This window comes from Takifugu flavidus, chromosome 3 (genome assembly GCF_003711565.1).
Source record: "Takifugu flavidus isolate HTHZ2018 chromosome 3, ASM371156v2, whole genome shotgun sequence".
NCBI classification, from domain to species: Eukaryota; Metazoa; Chordata; class Actinopteri; order Tetraodontiformes; family Tetraodontidae; genus Takifugu; species Takifugu flavidus.
This window is the reverse complement of record NC_079522.1, coordinates 18,920,257-18,943,868: the sequence shown is the minus strand read 5'-3', so window position 1 is coordinate 18,943,868 and position 23,612 is coordinate 18,920,257. Positions and strand designations below refer to the sequence as shown.

The 23,612-nt window shown below is 38.7% G+C and overlaps 1 protein-coding gene and 1 long non-coding RNA gene across 6 annotated transcripts; one reads left to right on the top strand and one right to left on the bottom strand.

Moving 5' to 3' along the window:
• Positions 1 to 318: 318 nt before the first annotated feature.
• Positions 319 to 19,545, top strand: tspan4b (tetraspanin 4b). 5 transcript variants are annotated; one of them, XM_057028651.1, is made up of 11 exons: positions 342 to 652; positions 2,307 to 2,376; positions 2,589 to 2,780; positions 3,257 to 3,331; positions 4,003 to 4,098; positions 5,061 to 5,174; positions 7,382 to 7,465; positions 7,876 to 16,085; positions 17,433 to 17,539; positions 17,631 to 17,740; positions 18,628 to 19,545. In XM_057028651.1, coding segments are annotated over exons 1-8 (702 nt in total). In that variant the 5' UTR covers positions 342 to 650; the 3' UTR covers positions 7,945 to 16,085; positions 17,433 to 17,539; positions 17,631 to 17,740; positions 18,628 to 19,545. The 5 variants fall into 5 exon arrangements, with proteins under 5 accessions (XP_056884633.1, XP_056884631.1, XP_056884630.1 ...); XM_057028650.1 differs by having other exon boundaries at positions 18,279 to 19,545; XM_057028649.1 differs by having other exon boundaries at positions 17,631 to 19,545.
• LOC130523380 (uncharacterized) lies at positions 15,043 to 16,730 on the bottom strand. Its single transcript, XR_008949878.1, has 2 exons — positions 16,597 to 16,730; positions 15,043 to 16,511 (listed from the first exon to the last, which is right to left on the bottom strand). It is a non-coding gene; the product is annotated as an uncharacterized LOC130523380 (long non-coding RNA).
• Positions 19,546 to 23,612: the final 4,067 nt, after the last annotated feature.

The window sequence follows — 23,612 nt, the reverse complement described above, 5'->3', positions numbered from 1 at the left end:
AAAATAATCTCTATGCTTCAGGAAAAGTTCGTTCTGCTTCATAAAAGTTCTTCTTCTGTTCTCTCTCTTGTTTTGCTTGTGCCATGACTGACAGGGAACCGGACGCATCAATGAACACCTCCTTTTATGGTGCTCATTACCAATTTATGGGTGGAAATTTATGCAAATAGCTGATTAGCGGGAACGAGCTGTCAATTTACGATGGTTTGGCATTTATGGTCTACATATGAGTTTACGATTAGATCTGAGTTTCCAGAACACAGTTTCACTGTTCCTGAATCTGGAGTAGGTTTTTAGTGGAGTACGCTTTAATGTTTAAATCTGTTCGCAAATTTTCTAACGTTTAATGAATGAGACCCACTGTTTGGAGCAGCTCGGCCACAAGCAACCGGCGAACAAGCTCAAAAACGAGCCCGGGAAAGCACGAGTATTTCGGCACGCTTTTCGGAAACGCCACTGCGCAATCTCGGACCCCAACGCGGTGTCGAGTTCTTTACACAGATCCAGATGCTCGCATTGCGCAATCGGCTTTATCAAAGACGAGCTCATTCGTTTTAACAGTGTGAGAATGTTTGGTGGATTGGTTTGGATTTATATTCTAATAATACTGGAATCGATTATTTAGTTTAATTTGAAATCCCGACGAACTCATGTAAGTTACTCGGTTGAATTCCTATTTCTTTCCTTAATTTACTTTATTTTTTATCTCCTTTTCTCTCATTGGATGAGTCAGTAGCGAGTAGTTATTGATATTGTTTGTGTTAGTTTATTCGTATCACACTGTGTTACGTTATTATTTATGATCCTTTGAAGTAATTTAGTTTTTGTTATTTCGGTTTGTTGATTCCGCCTACATTTTTTTCTCCTCTTTGCTGGAGACGGTGGGGGCGGTGCTGGTGCCTGGGGATGGTATACCGTTTTTTTCCGCACTAAGTGTGTATGCTGGGTGAATTGGCGTGATTTTTTTTTTGATTTTTTTTTAAATAGAGGGGTTGTTAGTTTGGGCTATATTTTCATGAGATTATTAGCATTTCTGCAGACAGATCTATCCTTATGGCCAGTCAGTATTATAATGCCTAAAACTTTAAAGCGGTGCTGAACGGGGTTTTTCTTTTGGGTTGCTCGTGTTGCACAAGAATAAAGCTGAAGCTATTAGTTGTTAAGAGCAACTGGGATCGTAAACTGATATGAACGTGACAGTAGCAAGAGGAGAACAAACTGTTTAGACATTGTGCTGTACAGGAAGGAAAAGGGTAAAGGGATCAGGAATAACAAGAAATGGAAGGGGAGAGGTTGGACAACAGAAGACACATCTGGAAATGATTGGAAGGAGAGAGGGGGTGGCAAAAATAGATGGCGCATATGACGGAGAAAATCCATGAAACTGGAAAATAACATGCATTAAAGTAAATGATTAGAACTGGGAAGAGTTTCGGGAAAATCAAGAGATAACTACTAAAGAAGCACTTAATAAGAGAGAGAAAAGCAGTTGAAAGAGTTGGACAAATAGGAGGGATCCAGCGTCTCAAGAGTTGGAGAAATACAAGGGATCCCGAGTTACAAAGTGAGTACAATTAATACAAGATCCGAAAGCTCTGAAAGTCATTTTCAGATTACTATTTACACTGGGGGGAAAATGCAAGCATTCAATCACAACCGTGCAAAATCAGTTGTCATTTTAAATAATGAATGTATTTGATGCTGACCCATATGGAAATGTTCCCGTTTTATACTGTCATCCTATATTTAAAAACATTTTTTCCTTTTTAAAGAATGCATTTCTATTTTCTGACTAAGTGTGTTATAAATAAATATTATTGTAACCAGATATTGGGGTAATGCAGACAAATTGTATAGACAATAAAACAAGGTCAGTCATTGGAAAATAATTGATTACCGTACACATTTATCTATTTTATTCTCTCACCATTTTGAATGTAATACTTTGGTTTTGAATAAACTGTAATCACTGGTTGCTAGGAAGATGTAATCTCACATTCATAATTGTAACCACTGTGACCATAGGACATGCCTTATCACTACCATTAGGTTTTTTGTTTTGTTTTTTTTAGAAGAGAGAGGGAACTTCCTTTCTTCCTTCTAGTCAGTTCTCTTTCACTTCCCAAGTTACTGTGAGGGTAACTACTGCTGCATTTTAAACTGCATGCAGTATTCATATGGTGACTTCGTGCTCAAAGCAAAACAAAGAGGGCGTGTGTGCATGTGTAGGGTTTCTTTTGCATAACAAATAAGTTCAATGTAATTTTAAACTTTCTTTTTTCTCCTCTTACATTCTTTCTTTTCAGGATGTCGGTTTCCTGGAGCTGTTTGTGCTGTGTTAAATATTTGATGTTTGTGTTTAACCTCATCTTCTGGGTTAGTATTTGCAACAAATCATTTTGTCAATTTATTTTTTCCCATGTAAACATCAATTACATAAATCTTAATATAGCTTGCTTTGTATCTGTGTTTTCTTTCTTTAATTTATACACACATTTGGATTTCTCATTTTTGTCTTAAAGAAAAAGTGGGAATTTTCAAGACTGCGTGTTGTAATTAATTATTTTGGAATTACATTTCTTGTATAGCTAGGTGGATGTGGCTTGTTTGGTGTTGGAGTCTGGCTCTCTTTCACCCAGTCAGAGTTTTCCTCCCTTCCCCTGTCCTTTCCATCCCTCTCCGCTGCAAATCTGCTTCTCACTGCTGGTGGCATTACTATGGTGACAGGCTTTCTAGGCTGTCTTGGAGCTCTAAAGGAGCAGCGCTGCCTGATGTTCATGGTAAGACATTCATATGTCAGAAGCTGTACTTTTCTTAAATGTGTGGGTTTTACATTTGAAGACTTAAGACCTGATACACTCGTACTGATTCTCTTATAGTCTTTATTATACTATACGGAAACTATTTTCAGAGCATTGCAGCATCCTAAATGGATTTTATTTGGATATATCTAAACCCTCAAATAGAATAGAACAGGATGTTTGTGTACAGACTCCAGAAAATCATAAACCATAACTCTGGTACTGGCCTTTCTTCCCGTTTTCCACTAGCTTTGTTTTGGTGTAATTTTGGTTGCATGAATCCTGTTTAATTGTTAATATTTAAGCTAAAAATGATCTGCCTACATGTTTCTAATATTTTCACTATATAATAACCAGAATGCAGGAACCTGTAGATGGACAGAAGAATCTAGGTTTAACAAAATGTCATTCTAATGCTATATCATTTTATTATTTATGTAATCTATATTTTTCAGTTTTTTGTCATCCTTCTGCTCCTGGTCTTGACAGAAGTATCTTTAATATTAATAATACACATCTTCCATGACAAGGTAAGTTGAAAGCTGCTTGGAATGCCAATGCAAATATTTTGACCCCAGAGTTTTGGTGTTTGATAGACATCTTTGAGGCTTATCTCAATGTATTGCAGTTCCTCCAACAGACCAGAAAAACATGCATCATATTGATGGACAATTTTATATTATCTTCAGGACTATGAGTAAAGATCAGTCAGAGAACAGTTTCTTTTCTAATCATTGTTTCCATACTAACTACTGTCAAGTTGTCTCACACAATTTTGCATTTTATCATTTAATTATAAATGATACTAAAAGTGAGTGCTACATACACTGCAATGCTGCTCAATATTTGGGTTTGTTTAGTAGATTGTTATGCTGCACATTAATATCTTTCTTTACTTCATATTATGCTACTAAAGATTGTCTGGGATTGTCCAAAAGGAACACCACAGAGAACAAACAAACTCTAGAGTTGATATAATTTCTAAATTATTTAACTTTAGAAATTTCAAATGTCTAAAATCTTGTTTTCACAATGGCATATTGAAATAGTGTCAACACTACTTCACTTTAGAGGATATTTGTTAAATGAAGGTTCCTGAGGCTGAGCTGTTATTTTGCAACTGACAAATATTATGTGGATCTTGAAAACCTCTAAAGTATGGATTGCAAGAAAACAATCCTTTTTGTTCTTCCTTTTTTAGCTGGATTCCAAAGCCCAAGGTGAATTAAAGGAAGGCATGAAGATTTATGAGTCAGAACCTGGACTGAAAAAATCCTGGGACAGTGTACAGAAAATGGTAAACCTACTTCCCAAACAATGCAAGAGAAATACCTTCCAACTTCTCATTTTGTTGCAACCACAAGCAGTTATTTTTGTTTTTTGTAATTATTAATTAGACTTATTAATGAGATTAATAAATTATCTAGTTAATTCTATTTTTATTGAAAGAACATCAGCAATGACCGTAGTATGCCAAATTCCTTCTGATGTTGTGTCTGTTGTTAAAATGTGTGAATTAATTATTGCTGTTGATGAGTTAAAGTATGTGGACTTGCAGCTACTTTGAGCACTATCTCCTTATGTCTAGATGGTTTACCCTGAAAAAAACACCACATGTGAAAATGGGGCATTTAAAAATGAAAACAGTACACAATATTTTACCACTAGCATGAGCAAGTTTGTGACAGGACTACCAATCAAATGCAAAAAAAATGGCACACTAGCTAATGGAAAGTAATTCAAGATGAGATTCTATGTTCACATTTGTATAAGGGACTTTGCAAAGCTGCCATTTTTTTCAGACAATTGACAATTCATACAATTTTGAAAAAAATATGTTGACAGTCACGAACATTGACATAATCATTTCAAGCAATACTTTATCTTAATCTTTCCAACTGTAAAAGGGGTCATCCTACAACAAGTTAAAAGATTTGTTTTTAAAGTTAGTGAAACTTTGTATGTTTGCAAGCAATATAGGCTGAAAATAATTTTAACCCCAAGGAATCGCTGAAAAAAAGTTTAGGAGCCACTAGGTTTAGGTGACTACATAAATTAATACATAAATATAGTCCAAGAAATATCTTTTATACCTACAGGTGTTCGTTCAGAAATCCCTGCAAGTTACTTACTTAAAAAAAATGAAGCATAGATTAAAATAAACAAATAACATTCACCAACTCTATTTAAAGTAAAAGTAAAGTAAAATATTGTGGTAATACAGTACATAAATAGAATAACAGTATTTTACTCTTTCAGTTCAAATGCTGTGGCGTAACTAACAAAACAGACTGGTATGAAGTGCTGAATGGTTCACTGCCCTCATCCTGCTGCTCCATTGGAACAGATCAATGCATCAATGGATGGAGTGAGGTTAGTCTGAGACGCGAGGCACAGGAAAACTGTTAATATTGTCTGTCTGTCTGTCTGTCTGTCGGTCGGTCGGTCGGTCGGTCGGTCGGTCGGTCGGTCGGTCTATATGTACATAGACAGAGATGTGTATACACACACACACACACATATGTATAGATGTGTGTATGTATAAGCAACTTTTCATTACGGATATTCGAACACTAAGCTGTATTCTTAGCTCAGTGTTCGAATACCCATAGTAAGAAGTTGCTATTACAGCTAGAGAATGATGAGGAGGTTTTACCTCATCCACGGTACAAAGATGCTACGGCAAGGGGGAGCTAGGACGCCAGGTCCGCTTGGTGGTGGTTTCACCATCACCCCCAAATATCGAGATTGAGTACAAAGCCCCAGTGACAGTCAGAGTCAACACAAGGGCAGCTGACCTCAGAGAGAGAATCATAAAATCCTGGGGGAACTCAACTACCTCCTGCTTGCCAAGGCTAATAAACAAAGTACCAGACCAATCTCTACTGGAGGACACTGTCAACCATCCCTACCACTACCATCACTGAGACCAATCAGCTGATGTATGCAGGCATTATAGCGGCTAAGATCAGTAGGCATGGATCAATACATGAGAAGAGCACAGAAAGTTATTGGCAACAACACCAGAGGAGCCAAACATGAGCTACTGGTCGACAGGGCCCAGGACTGTAGGGCATGGCAAACCAACCTGTGCACTACCTGTATTGACTACAAGAAAGCCTATAACTCCATGCCACACAAATGTATACTGACTGCCTAAAGTTGTATAACATCAACAGACCACTAAGGGAGTTCATCTAGAACTCCATGAAGCTGTGGTCCTGAAAAGTCAGTCAGATACCCTGCTGGCATAATATCCTGGCCACTGGAAGAGATACAAGCCACTGACATCAAGACAAGGAAGCTCCTCACCATGCATGGAGGGTTTCACCCTAAATCCAGAATCCTGAGGCTGTACACAAAGCGAAAGGAAAGGGGCCCAGGACTAGTAAGTGTACAAACTACTGTCCAGGAGGAAACAACAAGCCTCCAAGAATACATCAAGAAGATGGCTCCCACTGACCAGCTGCTGAGTAAATGCCTCAGGCAACAAAAGCCCAGCAAGGAGGAGGAACCCGAGGGGCTATCATGGAAGGACAAGCCCATGCATGGAATGTACCACCGACAAATTGAGGAAGTGGCTGATATCGAGAAAACATACCAGTGGTTGGGAAAAAGCCAGACTGAAAGACAGCACAGAGGCACTACTCATGGCTGCACAAGAACAGGCCCTGAACATCAGAACAATAGAGGCCGGGGTCTACCATACCAGACAAGACCCCAGGTGCAGACTGTGTGGAGATGCACCTGAGACAGTCCAGCATATCAGCTGGGTGTAGGGTGCAATATGTTGGCAGGCAAGGCACACATGGAGCGGCATAACCAGGTGGCAGGCAAAGTGTACAGGAACATCTGCACGGAGTATGGACTGGAGGTCCAAGGGGCCAGGTGGGAGACACCCCCAAAAGTTCTAGAGAACAAGCAGGCCAAGATGCTGTGGGACTTCCAGATCCAGACTGACAAGATGGTGGTGGCCAATCAGCCTGACATAGTGGTGGTAGATAAACCCCAGAATACAGTGGTGGTGATAGATGTAGCAATCCCAAGTGATAGCAACATCAGGAAGAAAGAACACAAGAAGCTGGAGAAATACCAAGAGCTGAAAGAGGGGAAAAAAAACTGTCTAGTTCCAGCTTTACAGTGCAAAATGACAGTGTGTAACATATAGTAGTGAAACAGACAGTTTGTGTGTTTGTCTTTGTACATGTGTATGTGCAACTGTGTGAGACATAAAGTGCGCATGTGTCCAAGGTGCTTGGTATGAGTATATTGTTATTGCCCTCCATGTGAGGCATTGAGTCTTCCTGTCCCCGGTACACCACTGCTAATGATTGACAATAGAATATGTTTTTTAATTTAATTTAAATATAGGGAGATATGGCTATGATCTGAGAAATCCATTGTTCCAGTTTTGCATGATCTTACAAAACAAATATCTTTAGTGTACATAAAATAATTTTAAGATTTAGGGTTAGGGTTGGGGTTAGGGTTAGTTAATAACTCATAAGGTTTGAGTTATTGTTTTCAGATTAGCCATTCTCTGCCTGGGTCTCCTCCCTGACTCTCTTTCTGGTCTACAGCCATGTTATCAGAAGGCCAGGATGTGGCTTCTGGACAATCTTTCCTCAGTCCTGGTATTTGGAGTGTGCATTGGTGTTATACAAGTAAGTTACCCTTATCATCAAAAATAATGTTTTTGAAAATGTATTACCTGTTATCCTGTGCCTGTGTTCTGTATTCTTAGGTCTAATCATACCATATGAAAGAAATTATATTTTAGAATCAATCCTCATATACAAAAATCTTTTACATATGTAAAAGAAATATAACAATTACTCACATATTAAATATTTAACTTACATATTACATATTAACTTTTTATATTATGTTTTTTTTATTTAATTTTATTTTTTCTATCAACACCACATTTTCTGTTTCAGGCTAACTCCCTGACAACTAAAACTGATGTGTGCACTTTGTGGCAACATTTGAGCAACTTTAGATAATAATTCTATTTACTCATTTGTTGCTTCTGGTTTTACAGATTGATTAATAAACCTGCTCTCTTTGTTAGATACTTGCCCTTGTGTTCTCCATATTGATGTTCTGCCAGATTTTCTGTGCTGAGAAGCATTTCGACTGACTGACTTGCTGCTACGTGTTCTACACAAAACAGAAATTCCAAATTTTGTCCAATGTAGTTTCTACTGCACACTGAGGAATTCAGAAAAAGAATTACAAATTCCATTTACCTAAAGTTGACAATGCATATACGATAGATACAGAGAAGTGTACCAGTTTATGTGCTACCATCTAAATTGAAACAATGTAAAAAAAATCTCATCTTACTTACCTTATTTGATCCTTATTACCTTATTTTTCTTTTCTTTTATATGTATTTGCATATATACTATTTTGTGCTCACGTTCCGACTACACTTAATGTGCTAATGTTTGAATTCAGTACAATGCTTTTACAGAGGTCTGTAAATTTAACTGTATCTTTGCATTATGTATTAATAAAGTTGTTTTTTTTAAAGTGCTCTTAGGTTTTTGGAGTACTGTAATATGTATCCCATAAACGGATGTACTTTTCAGAAATATTATTATAATAGGTTTAGGATACATTGTGTTATATATGTTAGTTTGCCCTGGTATCGCTCTCAAAACATGACATTAACAAAAAATCTGTAGCAATATCATTTTTTCCCAAAAGCAGTCACTGATCTAAAAGTGTCACTGATTAGCACTCTATGAAAGATGTCAGTTTTTACAGTCCTCACCTTAGTGGATGAGACTGTATTTATACAGCACATTTTTATTGATTATACAATTCAAAGCACACAATTCAAGGACATCTTGATATGTAGCACACGGGGATCTATGATCACTGTGGCAACCACAACTACCATTCTCCACTTGGGCTTTTAACTAAACTAGAAGCTGCAGTGGTTTAAAGACACATGATGTGCACGGGAACAGTGCGGAAAATTGTTAAGGCGAGCAACGTCATTCGACCTACACTTATAGGGCTTTCGTACAACCCACTCCTGCTCCCAGGACCATGTTACCCCTAGCTTGCAGAACCTTTGCCCCCAATTTACAACACATCTAGTTCAAAATCCCTCATAACCAAAACTCCCTCATAACTCACAGAATGTGCTACCTCCCACATTGTCTGTTCAGATCAAAGCACCAAACCTGGGGTGGCAGAGCCTTTTCCATATCTGCTGCCACCTTCTGAAACCCAAATTTTCTTTCCTTATTTTTCCTTCTTGAGAATCTTTTTTTTCTTGCTGATCAGGGAGCTCTGCATTCATGCTGTCTACTTCATGGCTGCTCCTTTGCCCCAAATGCAGAAAAATATTTTATAGAATCATATCAGCATCAGAACCAGACAGACAATCAGACTGGAAAGTTTAAGTGAATGTTGTTATAAAAGAAGTCTTGCACAGGAGGAAAGAGAAGCTAGTTTATATACCAGTTTATGAAAAGTACAGCAGAGACAGGCAGGAGAATAATCGGGATTATGGGATGTAGGGAGGAGACAGGCGAAGAAGGAAGGATGAAAAGGGGAGGGGAGGACAGAACAGAATACAGACATCGTTGATAAAACAACTAAGTTATACACAAGTATACATGAGGTATACACAAACCATTTGTAACAATATGTTAAGCAGGGATGTATAATTAGCAGGTGTTGTCAGAGAAGAAGAAAAGAAGCTTTTCAGTATCATTATACAATTGTATGACATTATGAGGCCAGATGGTCAGGTCAATCCACCCAAAAACATTCATGACTACGCTAAAATTATCGTCCTCAAAACAATCAAGATCCACCTTTTCAGAACAGCTTGTTTCATTGTTTGATGGTGTTTCCATAGTCTATTATTTTAATTTTCTTATTTCAATCTTTTTTCAGAAATGCTTCAATGTAAATCATTTATTATTAATGTTTTTAGGTTTTTCCCAATAATATGGTTCTGAGAGCAGCACTTGGGGTTCTTAAAAAAAAGGGTGAGACTCAACTCTAACAAATAACTCTGCGACTTGACACAACATACACAGGCAAAGATTGGAGTAAAAGAGCAGCTTCAAATTATACAACTTTGAATGACACCTTTCTGATGCATGCACAATGTAATGATTTTGAATGTAAGCTAAGTAGACGGTGATAAAATATTCAGTCAGTTATTTTTGATAATGTTTTTGCCAAATTCCATCCATGATGACACGATGCCGCCAATAAATAGGGGGAATATTTTTGGGATCAAATACAGAATTTAAGCTGAAGATATAGCACACCTCATTTGGATTTGCATTGGGTATTTTTCAAGTAAATAAATTCTTTTAACAGTAGGGATGGCAGTTGTTAATAAAAAGGATAAGGAAAACAGTGCAGGAGAACAAAATTAAGACATTTAACACTTTCTTTGAGATGTTAAAGAATACACACTTAATATATATAATGCTAATATGTGTTGGTTTGATATTTTTTTGAGCAGTGAGACATTTCCAGAATGAACAGTTCTCTCTATAGGTGCTCTGACTTTGATATAACTACATGAATTTGTCTAGTTTCTTTGCTTATAATAAATGATTATCTTTATTCAACAATTCACTTAAACTGCCTAAAACATGTATATACTCTATACCTCTATAATGATTCTGCAATTTGTTGCGTTGTCAGGGAAAAAAAGTAAATGAACCACAAAAGTGTTTGATTTGTTTATTATTTCTGAAATAACCCAGTTGATAAATCATGATGATAACATTGATATCATTCCTTCTGAATTAAAGGCCTTATTTTATATTCTGAGCATAACAGAAATAGATAATACAGTAGATATAAATTATTAAAATTTTGTATGCCGTATATTCTTAATATAGCCCCCCCCAAACCTGTCCAGTGTCAGTTCTGTTAAGACACTGATACAAGGATTGGGAGTAACCAGATCAAGAATGGCACAAAGACTGATAGCAAACTCAAATCAGTCGAGTCTTTAGACAGAATCCTTCGACAGGCTACAATCAAGATCTGCGCTAAACATTTAGACCACCTATTTATCCATTTTAGTCCAATTCTTTATGAGAACTTACATAATAGAAGTGACAATAAAAAAGACGCAATTAAAAAAAAACAATTTTTACACTGATAGTTTGCAAACATCCCATTATTTGTTTAGTTCTTACTTACCTTTTACAGGTCAAATCATTTACACGAATGGCACTAAGCCTTCTGCTGCCTGCCAAATCTGGCTCCTTTATATTTGGAGGTCCCGCTCTCAGTTCATCTGCCCCTGCCTTTCGCTAATTGTCTTCCAGTCCTTATTCTTATCCCTCTATCTACATTCCTGTGGCACCCGGTTTGACTCTCTGTGACCTCAGAATTACAGATCATTCAAATAAATAGGAAGCAGGGTGAGGCATTTCCTCTGTTAAAGGAAACTAACAACTAACCACATGAAGAAAGATGGGGTGGTGGATGGGTTATGCAAAGGAGAGATAAAGACTCATGGATGTTTGAAAAATTAGAAATTGATCTACTATTCATGTATTGGAGAAAAAAAATCTTGTTTCATTAAATTCGAAACATCCAATTCATAATGATCGACAGTAGTCTGGGCTTAAAAAAAGAAAAGCATTGGCAAATTTTTTTCGGTATCTTGAGATGTTTCTGATTTGGACACTAATACCTAAGTAGAAGCACTTATTTTAAATGTGAAAAAATGAAAATATTTAGAGCAAATATGACCCCTATGATTCTGACAAAAGTGCTAGAGCCCAGGGACATGCCATCCAGACCAACAATATGATTAGTTGATCTTGTAGGTATGTAGAAAACAACTTTCTTAGAAGTTCAATTCTATATATTAATATTATATAATATTATCTAAAAAGAGAATATATTATAACAAAAAAATGATTGGTTCTAACACAGAATCCCGGGAATTCTCTAACTTTGTTTGGTTGGAAAATTATCGTTCTGATGCTCAAATTGTAAATTGTGATTGACAATGAATTTTTTTTTATTTGTAAAGGATTTTATCTGCCTTAATATTGTAGTGTTGGTTAAGGATAAAACATTTACAAGCATTTACAGCTCTGTCGGTTGTGGTCTAAAATGTAAGTTGTTGATTTAGATACAGCCGCTGTTGTGGACATTTTACAATAGATTATATGCATATTTCTAATTTTCTAATGAGGAGGACCTGAAAGCTGAGTAGAAAAATGAAGGGAACCGTGTCTCTTTCCCGTTTTCGAGGGATAAAACCTGGATAAGGAGAGAGGTCCAGGTAATATCTCTGCTCTGTTCTATTGTAAAGATGCAGAGCCTATATACATGCAGTTTATTTGTGCTTCCTGCCTCTCACCAATGTTGACTTTAGAATTGTGGTATAAAATTTTGATGAAAACTTTAAACTCAAATGGAAAGTCATTCATGACTACACCTGCTTTTACAAGAAGACCAAACAGGTTGGCAGGACCATACAACATTTGTCTGAAGCCTGTATGAGCTCGCTCACCACGGTGATTTTGGCAACATTGTGGACAAACACATTTGGGACAGCATCATAAGAGGAATACTTGACAAGTGATCTCACAGAGGCTACGGCTTGAGGTGGATCTAACACTTGAGAGGATCCAAATCAGCGCAAGCAGGTGAATGTGGTCCGACAAACAGTATAACACAAGATGGAAATCTGATAAATCGCCACAGAGACAAAAACACTGGGACAGTAAACAGAACTGCCAATGTAATAGGATGCATGATAAAAACTATCTTGTCTGCATAAAGAGATGCAGCAAGTGTAACAAAATGTGCCATTTCGAAGTTGTCTGCAAAACCAGAACACTAAAATAAGTCAGGACCAAGGCTGTGGCAGATTTGGTGGATGATCCAAGTTTCATAGGAGGACTTTTTCTTGGTTCAATACCAGTGTCAATGTCAACCATCATAGAGGAACAACATTCAGACACAGATTGGGATGTCAAGCTGGTGGTGAATGGTAACCCAGTTGATTTCAAAATTGATAATCAGACACAAAAAACAGACACAGCTGTTATAACAAATGAGGTTGGACAGTTTATAGCCCAGGAGGGAAAGTTTTGTGTGTGAAAAAATTCCTTGCCACTACCATGTACAAGGGGACAAAATATCGATAGTCATAAAAGGACAAACTAACAACAGTCATAAAAGGGCAGTAAAAAAAAAACATGTTGGCGCTGCCAGGATTTTCCCTCCAGTTTTTAAATTTTATTTTAAAAAACAGTGCCAAGACCTGTCCTCTTCCATGTTGTTTGTTGTCCAGTTTTTGATGTTTGTTCTTCATTTTTGTTACTTCACATATGATCTCTCAAGGTTTCTGGCTTGAAGTTAAACTGTCTCTCAGATTCTAGTTTGGATTTCTGTGTGTCATCTACTATGTTGAGAGTATCAATGCAAACCACACACATTGTGATCAAAACTGGTCAATACCTGAGTTTGTAATATTCATGTTTGGGATCTCTAACCAATAAAAAAATCTCTTAAGATTTAAAAAAATCCTTATGTATGTCAATTTAGGAGCCAAGATCCTACGTGGTGAAAATGTACAGTACAGTGACTTTTTACAACAGCCAACATCTTCAGACTGTCCCTGAGATCGCCAATCCAGTGGACCAACTGCAGGGGACTGCTCTTGTCCCATCACACCACAACTGCAGTTCCCCAGTCACCAAAGTGGTGACCCCACATGCGGCATCACATCACATCCCTGCATGCTCCTTTCTAGTCCAACACTCCTCAGAGACTGTCAGAGACTGACCAACAGGGGCTGCGAGGTTAAACTGCCTCTCAGATTTAGAAACATTGACTTTAAAGTTCTCTAACAGAAAGAGGGTGGAATTTAGGGGTCTTTTTCTTTCTCTCTCTTTCTCAAAAGGACAGAATAATCCTTTCTCAGGTCAGAGAGTAGTCTATCCCAATAATGACCGGTTTACAGTTGAAGAGAGAGAATGGGAGACTATTACCATGAAAAAAGTGATGTTTTTTAAATGGGAACTGCATTATTTATGCATATTGATGTTACCCAAGGAACCAGAAGCTGAGTAGAAGATTAAAATGCATTATGTGTTAGTGAAAATAATTAGAATTATTATTATAATCTTGTCTCTTTTCTCCCATGACAGTCAACAACGATTTAACGAGTCCACCAATGCTATGTGAGATTAAAAAAGTTTGGACATAGGGATATCTGCAACCAAATCTATCTCTTCTCCATCATCATGGTAGCTAACAGACTCCGGGTTTAGTGAAGATATTCGTAAAGTCGCACCTTTTAGGTTCATTCAAATGCCTCGCCAATCACAGTGTACGTCATGTTCAGCGTAAGAACGTGGATAGTGGCGATGGTGTCACAGATATGATTGGCTGCCACAATTGATTTTGTCCTGTTACTTACAGTGCCTGCTCTGTTAATTCAGGGGGCATCAGAGAGATTTCATAGAACCTGACAACAAAAGCTAGCTGAAATATAATTGGATAAAAAAGCCATCATAATATACAACACTGGAAGCAGTGCAAACAAGTGGATATAATATGACATGAAGAGATAAGACAATGGGGAATAATTTTGTAAATAAAATTATTTTGACTTGTCTTTCTATTCACAATAATAAATAAAAATGCATCTTTACATTTTATAATAATATCTTACCAGGCCTTTCCCTGTGCAAAAATAAAGCACAGCAAATAAAGTAAACACCCAACACGTCAGTCAAACTGAAATGCATTAATTACTTGTGCTTTTTCTGTCTTTGTTTTTTGTTATGTTTTAAATCTTAAGTTATTCAACTTTATATGTACAAAAGCAAAGAACAGAAGAGGGCAAGTAAGTTATTATGCATCAAGTGGTTCATGTAGAAGGAAAACACCCAGACAGGAAATGATAGTCTACTAGAGGGCAAGGTAATGATGGGTAAATGCTGATCATGTTCAGAGAGGGCAGATAAACAGTGATAACAGTGATACTTGATAAATGTTGGGTGGGCTGCCCCGTGGGTATCTTTGTTTAGACCAAAAATCTAGTTCAATGTTTTATCTGCTATATTGCCTCATTTACCTCTCTCATAACATCAATTAGTAAAGATAATTGCAACAGTAAAAAAGGAAAGCAAAACATAAATCTAACCTTGTATGTTCTGTATGGAAACAATAACAGTAACAACGACAACAAAAAGAATACGCACAAATGACTTGAGAGTTTATGCTTTATAGTTTTTAATATTTTATGATGATCTTTGTGGGCATATGTAATCAATAATTACTACAGAACAATTCCCCTGGCATATATGTGAAGGTATGATACCAGTGGCATCATTTGGCATATTTTAGGTGGCTGAAATCACTACTACGACTAGACGAGAACAGCAAGTATTTAAGAAAGTATTCATCACTGCTGATAGTAATAATTAGTTCACTCCAGCCACCAGCAGAATGTTTCACATAATTAACCAAATGCTCCATATTTGAAAAATAAAAATTGGACTTACTCTCTATAGACAATCTAAGCACAGTGTTCAAAGATCAAAGGGACGGTCAAGTCAGACAGCAAAGGGATCCAGAGATAGATCAAGAGAAAGAGGAACATCACATTATTACAGAGGAAGAGGAGAATTTCTATACAGTACTTGTAACTATTCCTCTCTGTCCCAGCTGCTGACAATTTGTATACTTAAGCAGAGCTGAAAATCTGATTGGCCTCTATCTTCTAAAGATCGTCAGGTGTAAAGTATATCATAAAAGATTTAATTGGAATTCTATAAAAGATAGTATATAAAATAAGTCATTTACATTAAATATGTTATTGTTAGAATTTGGTTGTCTCTGGACCCGAAAGCAGGCAACACGCAGTGGGGAATAGTGTCCTAAAAAGAGTCTTTATTCAAGATATACAAGGTCCTTCTGGGTCATGAGGAAAATCTCCAGCTCCAGCGCTCCAGGGGAGCGGTTCGTGACCGCAGGTAGGCGTGGAGACCTCGATCGAGTGAGAAACAAAGTTAGTCAGGAATACTTTTCGAAAACCAAGCAACAGGAGTCAGGGTTACAGAACAGACGGGCGCTCTGTCCTTAAATTGAAGGTTGACGGAAAATTGTCGGCAGGTGCGTCCGCTTGCAGCGCCAGCTGTGGATAATCATCGGCTCCTCCACGCCCCCTGCAGGAAGAGACAAGCATCAATTGACCGGGAACCGTGGAACTCAACAGTTATACATGAAATTTTTAGGCTTAATTTGTGTAAAAATGTAAGTTGTTGTTTTCATTAATGAAGAGCTCCGGGTTTCAGAGTTGCCACGTTAAATCAGGTTCTTTAGTATTACTATATATGGTAAATTATATAACACATGGTTATTGGCTGGTAAAGTGGCTCAAACTGTCCATTCAAGAGGTTGTTTGTATGTATGTATGCATGTATGTATGCATGTATGTATGTATGTATGTATGTATGTATGTATGTATGTATGTATGTATGTATGTATGTATGTATGTATGATATAGCCAATTTAGCCAAAGTCAAATCAGCTGTTTTTGGGATGGATTAGATTGCAGCTAGAATTGTATTCACAGACTTACAAAACAGTAGTACTAATCTAAAATTCTGTACCGCAATTCCAGCCAACAATTTTGGTTTCTGTAAAAATTGCCTGTGTATCCTTGGAGCTTTTTCCTTTCTTCCAAAGAAAATCAAAAATATTAGTTAAAATTTTCTGAAAGAACATCCAAAGGTGAACAATTGGTCTACACTGAAATACTTACAGAAATCTGGGATGCTTACAGAAATCTGTTTATCTTAATTCTTAACTGATTTATCCTTTACACCAGATAATAAGGGAGCAAAATTGGTCCTAATTGGACTCTTAAAACCTATCAGTTACATATATACACAAGTATGTTAATTTATTAACTGTGGTTTTGAATGACATGCTATACAGGGGTATTCACATGCCACTTTATACACAGGAAATGCTTTGCATTTACTAAAATATATCTTGTAACCAGAAATATAGAAAAGATGTCAGCATGAAGAGATTTATTAATGCTTCAGGTGTAGAAGATGTGGTAGGTTGCTAGATTGTGTTAAATAGTCATCTAAAAATTTAAAAAGGAATGTTCATTTCTAATCAGTGCACTTTGGTCTGGAGAGATAATGATTGATATGATGCAAGATAAGCCTTTTGACAACAATTTGAAATCTATATTCAACAGATAGATTGGATGATACTAAAATGCGAAAAAGACAATGGCAAAAGAAAACTGACAGCTTTTTAAAGAACTCCTGTAAATGTAGTTGTAACCTGAACATAAAAAAATGCATGTCAACATTAAAGACAATAGCATATATATTGTAGTATGCAAATTTCCCAATTGTGGGGCGACCAGGATTATTTTATCTTATTTCAATTAGGCATTGCTTACATTCATTTTTGTCACACTTTGTTTTAATCTGGATAATTTATTGCACCTGTGAAACTCCCAATTTTGCACACCTGTTTTTCCCAGGTAGTTAAACCCATCTTCCACTCACCCTTTGCAAGGTTGTTTTGTGCTCCATGTGAAACTTTCTAGCATTGATTTTTGGACTGATTTCTCAGTTCACTGATCTTGGGTTTATCCCCACTGGTGGATTATCGAGCTGAAGATTACTCTTCGGCAGGATTACCATTGTGGAAATTCTTGCTGTAAACTGAAAATGTTCCCAGTAAGTGTCTTTTCAATTACACATCCTATTTGGTATGCTGCTGCTGGATCCCATTTCTATCTGTGACACATTTCATGGTATTACCCTTCAGACCAATGCCAGAGTGGAGGGTACCCCTAGCGAAGGTGGGACACATCAATGGATGAGCTGGTCAAAGAGTTGATGGCATTTTTGACCAAAACAGGCGATAAAACAATAAAGGTGAGTTCCATAATGTCAGAAACCTCAAACATGTTTCCACTTCTCCGTTTAGCCACCAGCCATTGGACCGAGGGTGGTAGCCAGAGGACATACTGCCAGTCCACCAAGGCTTATTCAGAGGAATTAAGTCAGCAATCGTAGTAGTAGTAGTAGTAGTAGTAGTAATCTGAAAATTTAGATCGAAAACATTTAGTACTGTTATGTTTGACAGACAGGTAAGAAACAACAGCCACTTTTTTCACTTGTATGTTTATACAGAGACCTTAAATCCAATTTTATCACGTCAGGATTTTTTAACTTTTAATTTAATCCGTTTAGCAACATAAACAGATTGTACCGGTAAATGCTTTTTTTTCTAACGGTGTCTGTAATGCAGCTACCTTGAAATATACGTTTGTATCAGCTACACACAAATTACGTTGTTTATGCTTTTTTACTTAAACAATGAACAATCTAAAAAACCCCAATGGCCCACCTCTAAAATCTTTTATTTTCATCGCGGTGGCGATTGCTTTTGCCTTCCGTCTGATTTGTACAGCGGAAACACCGCGGCCGCCTGCTCTCTGTGTGTTGACCCAGTCTTCCAGGAAGTTTTCAAGTTCGGGCCACCTGTGATGTTTACGTCTAAAAGCTTTTGTTGTCTTTTTGCTTTGGATCAGTTCTTTATGCTGCTGTCTCCACCTTCTCGCCATTGATTACCATAATGTATGCAGTCTTTAAAGTGTAGGAAAAAAGTAGCGGTTTATAGTCCGGAAATTACCGTAAGTATAATTAAGGGAGTTCAAATGACTCCAAGGAAATATTTGATAAGCATGATGTTGAGTACTTGTGTGGCAGAGGCATTTAAACAGATGTTGCACCAGCCAACACATTCAACTTCTTTGAAGGACATGGATGCCAACAACCATCAGCAGACCTAGACTGTGCAGCCCACTCCTCCACTGCTAGAGCCTATGCAGCTAAACAGGATGAGGAACAAAAACAGGTGACAGTTCCTGCCACATGCTTCACAAACTCTCCTCCCTTGACCTTCTTGAAGGAACTTGCCTGAAAGGACAATGGGCATCACTTTCACATCCCAATAATGGAAGGAGGGTGTGTTGATGATCTTACCCTGCTAGAATAGGATTCCAATGTCAGCTTAATGTCAACCAGCATTTTGGCAGGGATTGCTAAAACAATGCTCTACCTTGACAAACTGCTGCAAATGGACGTTCGCAACACGAACAAGTGGCAAGTCCCTGATCAGGGAGAGCACCTGGGTGGATATTGCATTTCATGGTATGACACTCATGCATCCCATTTACATCTGACTTTGAAAATGAACAACTGCTAATTGGTCAGGATTTTCTGGACTGGCTGGACCCACTTATTGCCATGTGTCAGGTTCCCAGTTTCTGGGAACTCTTTTGCAGGTTTTCTCCTGCGGGGGGCGTGGTGGAGCCATGCCTCAGCCGCAGGTGGTGCCGGGGACTGGTGCACCTGCAGACTATCGGTAATCAAGCCACCTATTTATGGACTGTTCTCACGGTTGGCCAGCGTTGGCGTGTTTGGTCTGTTTCAGAAAACCCCGGGTACACCCACTTGGACTATCGTAAGACTTTTTCCTTCGCGGATTACTTTTGAACCCGTTCCTCGGACTATCGTTTATCTATTTCCTTCGTGGACTGATTTTGACCCCGCTCGGGATTTTTTGTTGTAAGTTTTCATTTTTCTGTTTGGGTTAAGAACTGAGTCGTGGTCTCCACACCTTTTGAGTTGCACGATTTTCTGTGAACATAAATAAAGCTTCTCGGAAGACGATACGCCACTGTGTCCTGCCTGCTTTCGGGTCCTAATACAACCGCTCGTAACACCATGAACACATTTGGGCCCGTTTAGTTTATCCTCAACTTGGATAACGATCTTTCTCATTTACAATTATGTGCTTCTTTCGTCCTTCCTTCTAACCAACATGTACATATGCCCAAACAAATGTTTGCCTTCATTTGGCATTTCTTTAGTTTGTGTCAAGGTGAATTACCACACTTCCTAATGGCCAGTTTTATGGATGACATTTTCATTATGACATTTTCAAATTCAAGTCTTCCTCACCATCCTGAAGTTCTGTGAAAACATCTGCCATTTAGGTACTTGCACACACTTTCACCCATCTTTCTTGCATGCATTGTAGATAGGTTTAACAGATTCGACTGTCTCATAATACGTATAATCAATGTTTGATTTGAATGCTATTGGTTTTTTAATCATGGTATTTTATTCAATAAATGCTATTATTTAAAGGGCATGTGCCTATAATCATTGTGCATATTAGTTGTGATATGTGCTAGTTGTGATAGTCAGTGCTCAGATTTTAAACCTTCCCATGTCCAATTAATAACATTTAGACGTGAATTACTTTGAGATCATACACTGGTTTAATAACCAGCGCCTTATTTTATTTCTTGATTATAATAGGTGTCCCCAGTTATTAGCAAACATGATTTTTAATAACCAATAATGGTCTTATGTTCCCAACAAACTCTATAGCAAAGTCAGGTACTTTCCTCTGCCCTGCAGCAAGAGCCATAGCTGCCTGTCTAGCCCATGGGTTGATCTGCTGGAGGTAGTGAACTGTCAGAATAAAATACAGATGGATGATCTCAGGCAATACTTTGTAGGGGCCCAGGCTTCAGCTCTTTTGGTGAGATGAGAAATTATGTATGCAAGCCTGGCCTGGTCAGAAAGTAATGATGCTGCCTGCAGTTCAAACTCTCACTGAGTTAAAGACATGGCAGTCCCCAGATTTACCAGGAAAAAAATTCAGGTCTGGAGAGAACTGGAGAATGGATCAGCTGGCCTGGAGATACAGGAATTGCTGCACAAGGAGAGACTATGAACTTCATTGTGTGCAGTGCGTTGTCTTAACCTGATCAAAAAGAAAATTCAACTGACCATAAAAAGATGACAGTAAATGTTCATGGCACTTAGTCATTTCCCTCAATAGCAAAGAGAAGATAACATCTCCTGATGGGGAATCTTCTCAATATACATATTCCACATCCAGCTGTGGAAGACGTCCTGCATCGTCCCAGTGCCGAAAACACCGCACCCCAAGGAGCTCAACAGCTACAGGCCGGTAGCTCTGACGTCTCATCTGATGAAGACGCTGGAGAGACTCATCCTCGATCACCTGCGCCCACTGGTGAGCTCCTTCATGGACCCGTTGCAGTTCGCCTACCAGCCGAGCATCGGGGTGGACGATGCCGTCATCTACCTCCTCCACACCTCCCTCACTCACCTGGAGAAGGCTGGAAGCACTGTGAGGATCATGTTTTTTGATTTCTCCAGTGCATTCAACACCATCCAGCCCAGGCTGCTGGGGGACAAACTGGAGGTAGCTGGGGTGGATCACCACCTCACAACATGGATTCTGGACTACCTCACACAAAGACCACAGTTTGTGAGGGTGAAGGGCTCCCAGTCAGATCGGCTTCTCTGCAGCACCGGTGTCCCGCAGGGAACAGTTCTGGCTCCTTTCCTGTTCACCCTCTACACCGCGGACTTCTCATACAGCACATCTTCATGTCACCTCCAGAAGTTCTCTGACGACTCTGCTGCTGTCGGCCTCATCACGGACGGGGACGATACGGGGTACAGAGAACTTATTCAGGGCTTTGTGGACTGGAGCCTGCGGAACAACCTCCAGATCAACGCTGGCAAAACCAAGGAGCTGGTGGTGGATTTCCGCAGGCGTAACAACCCCACGCCTGCACCAGTGAACATCCTGGGAACGGATGTTGACGTGGTGGAGTTGTACAAGTACCTGGGTGTTCACCTAAACAATAACCTGGACTGGACACACAACACAGACGCCCTGGTCAAGAAGGGCAACAGCAGACTGTTCCTGCTCAGGAGGCTGAGGTCTTTTGGAGTGCAGGGACCACTCCTGAGGACTTTCTATGACTCTGTGGTGGGATCAGCCATCTTCTACGGGATAGTCTGCTGGTCCAGTAGCATCACGGACAGGGACAGGAAGAGGATGGACAGACTGGTGAGGAGGGCCAGCTCTGTCCTGGGATGTCCCCTGGACTCAGTGGAGGTGGTGGGAAATGGGAGGATGATGGCTAAGCTGTCATCCATGTTGAACAACACATCCCACCCCCTACAGGACACCCTGACAGCACTGGGCAGCTCCTTCAGTGAGCGGCTGCTCCACCCTCGCTGTGTGAAGGAGAGGTATCGTAGATCTTTCCTGCCGGCTGCTGTCAGACTGCACAATAAACAGAACACCCGCTAACACAATCTGAATATTATATATTCTGATATGTATATTGTATTCACCCTCTGTACTATGTACAGGTACACAGAGGCCGAGTATCCATTTATCTGGATTATTGTAAACATAAATCCTCTTGTATATTCCAAATCCTGTTCTATTTGATTTTATCTTATTTTTCTCTGAGTGCTCTTGTTGCTGTTGTTGCACTGTAAATTTCCCCGTGTGGGACAATAAAGGATCTGAATCTGAATCTGAATTTAATATTCCAGAATTCCCCCAAGAACATTAACCAAGCTAACTAGACGAACATGGAAACAATACTGCATGGTACAACAGCAAGGGGAAGCACAGGAATATCTTCTCAAACTCACTGGTGCCATGCTAAGGAGGGCTTACTTTTTGTGGCCATTAATGCAGTGAGGGGAATTTTGAACAGGTACAGAGAGTACACAGAGTACTCTAAGTACACAGAGGTCTTAAAGTACCTCTAACCAAGTGGTTGACAGGTGGTAGAAAGGATTTATATAAGTCAGCTATATTTTGAAATCCTAACTTTATTTAGTAGTGTGATCGTACAGGAAATATATCACTCCTACACCTGCTGATGTCTGTGATGATAGATGTGACGTATGTTGTGTCTGGGAAAGCAAGAGGGTTTGAAAATGTAATTGTCTTTATAAGGTTTCTTTGACAACAAGAGAAAACCTATCAAAAGTAGATTGTGTGACAATGATTGGGCTGCAAATATGGCTGGCAAATTCAAGGGAGTAGAGGCCATGTACAAACAAATAAAACCTCCAGCTCCATTGTGTCCATTGTACTTGTAATGCCTTAATATGCATTTGGAGCGGTCTGGACTGGGTTGTGAGCTGTGTTTGGACAATGAGTATAACAGACATATTTAAGAGGATTGCAAGGTCTGATGAAGGTGAGGGTCTTTAGTCCACACTAGTGCCCTTTGTGCTGTGCTAAACCAGTGTGACTGCATAATCTAAGCTTTGGCCCGATATGGCAGTGGGTGAGTCTGATGCAGCTAGTAAAGGCATAGAGGTTATATGAGACATTTTATTTTCAACAGGGAAGTAGGAGGCTTTGAATATGTCCCTTCGGGCAGAATACAGACCCTACATGTATACCTTCAGAGATGTTGCCTCTGCTAAGGAAAGTTTTATCAAAAAGAAAGACAAAGAGTTTTCTGGGTCCTTATACGAAAGCAACAAGAATGTGTGAGACACTCCATCTCACTTCTATTGCCTCTCCTCATCCCAAAAACACTTCACAGGCAGTCTTGCACATACTGTACACCTGAGCTGAATTCTATAAGGATCTGGATGTTGGTGGTTTAACACAGTCAAAAAGTGCACAAATAAGGAGACATGGGTTCTAGCATAAGGGATTACAATTTGACAGTTCAATAATAATAAAAAGCAAAATAGTGGGATAAGGGAGAAATGAGGTCTCTCCCAAATAAACTATTTCTAAAGATAATAAAGAAAGCTAAAAAAAAAAAGACCACAACAAAATACTGAGATTGCAGACCTCCTGCTTGTCCCATAATCGACATTTTCTGTATTGTGTCACATTTATGATTCATCTTGAGGGCTTTGACAT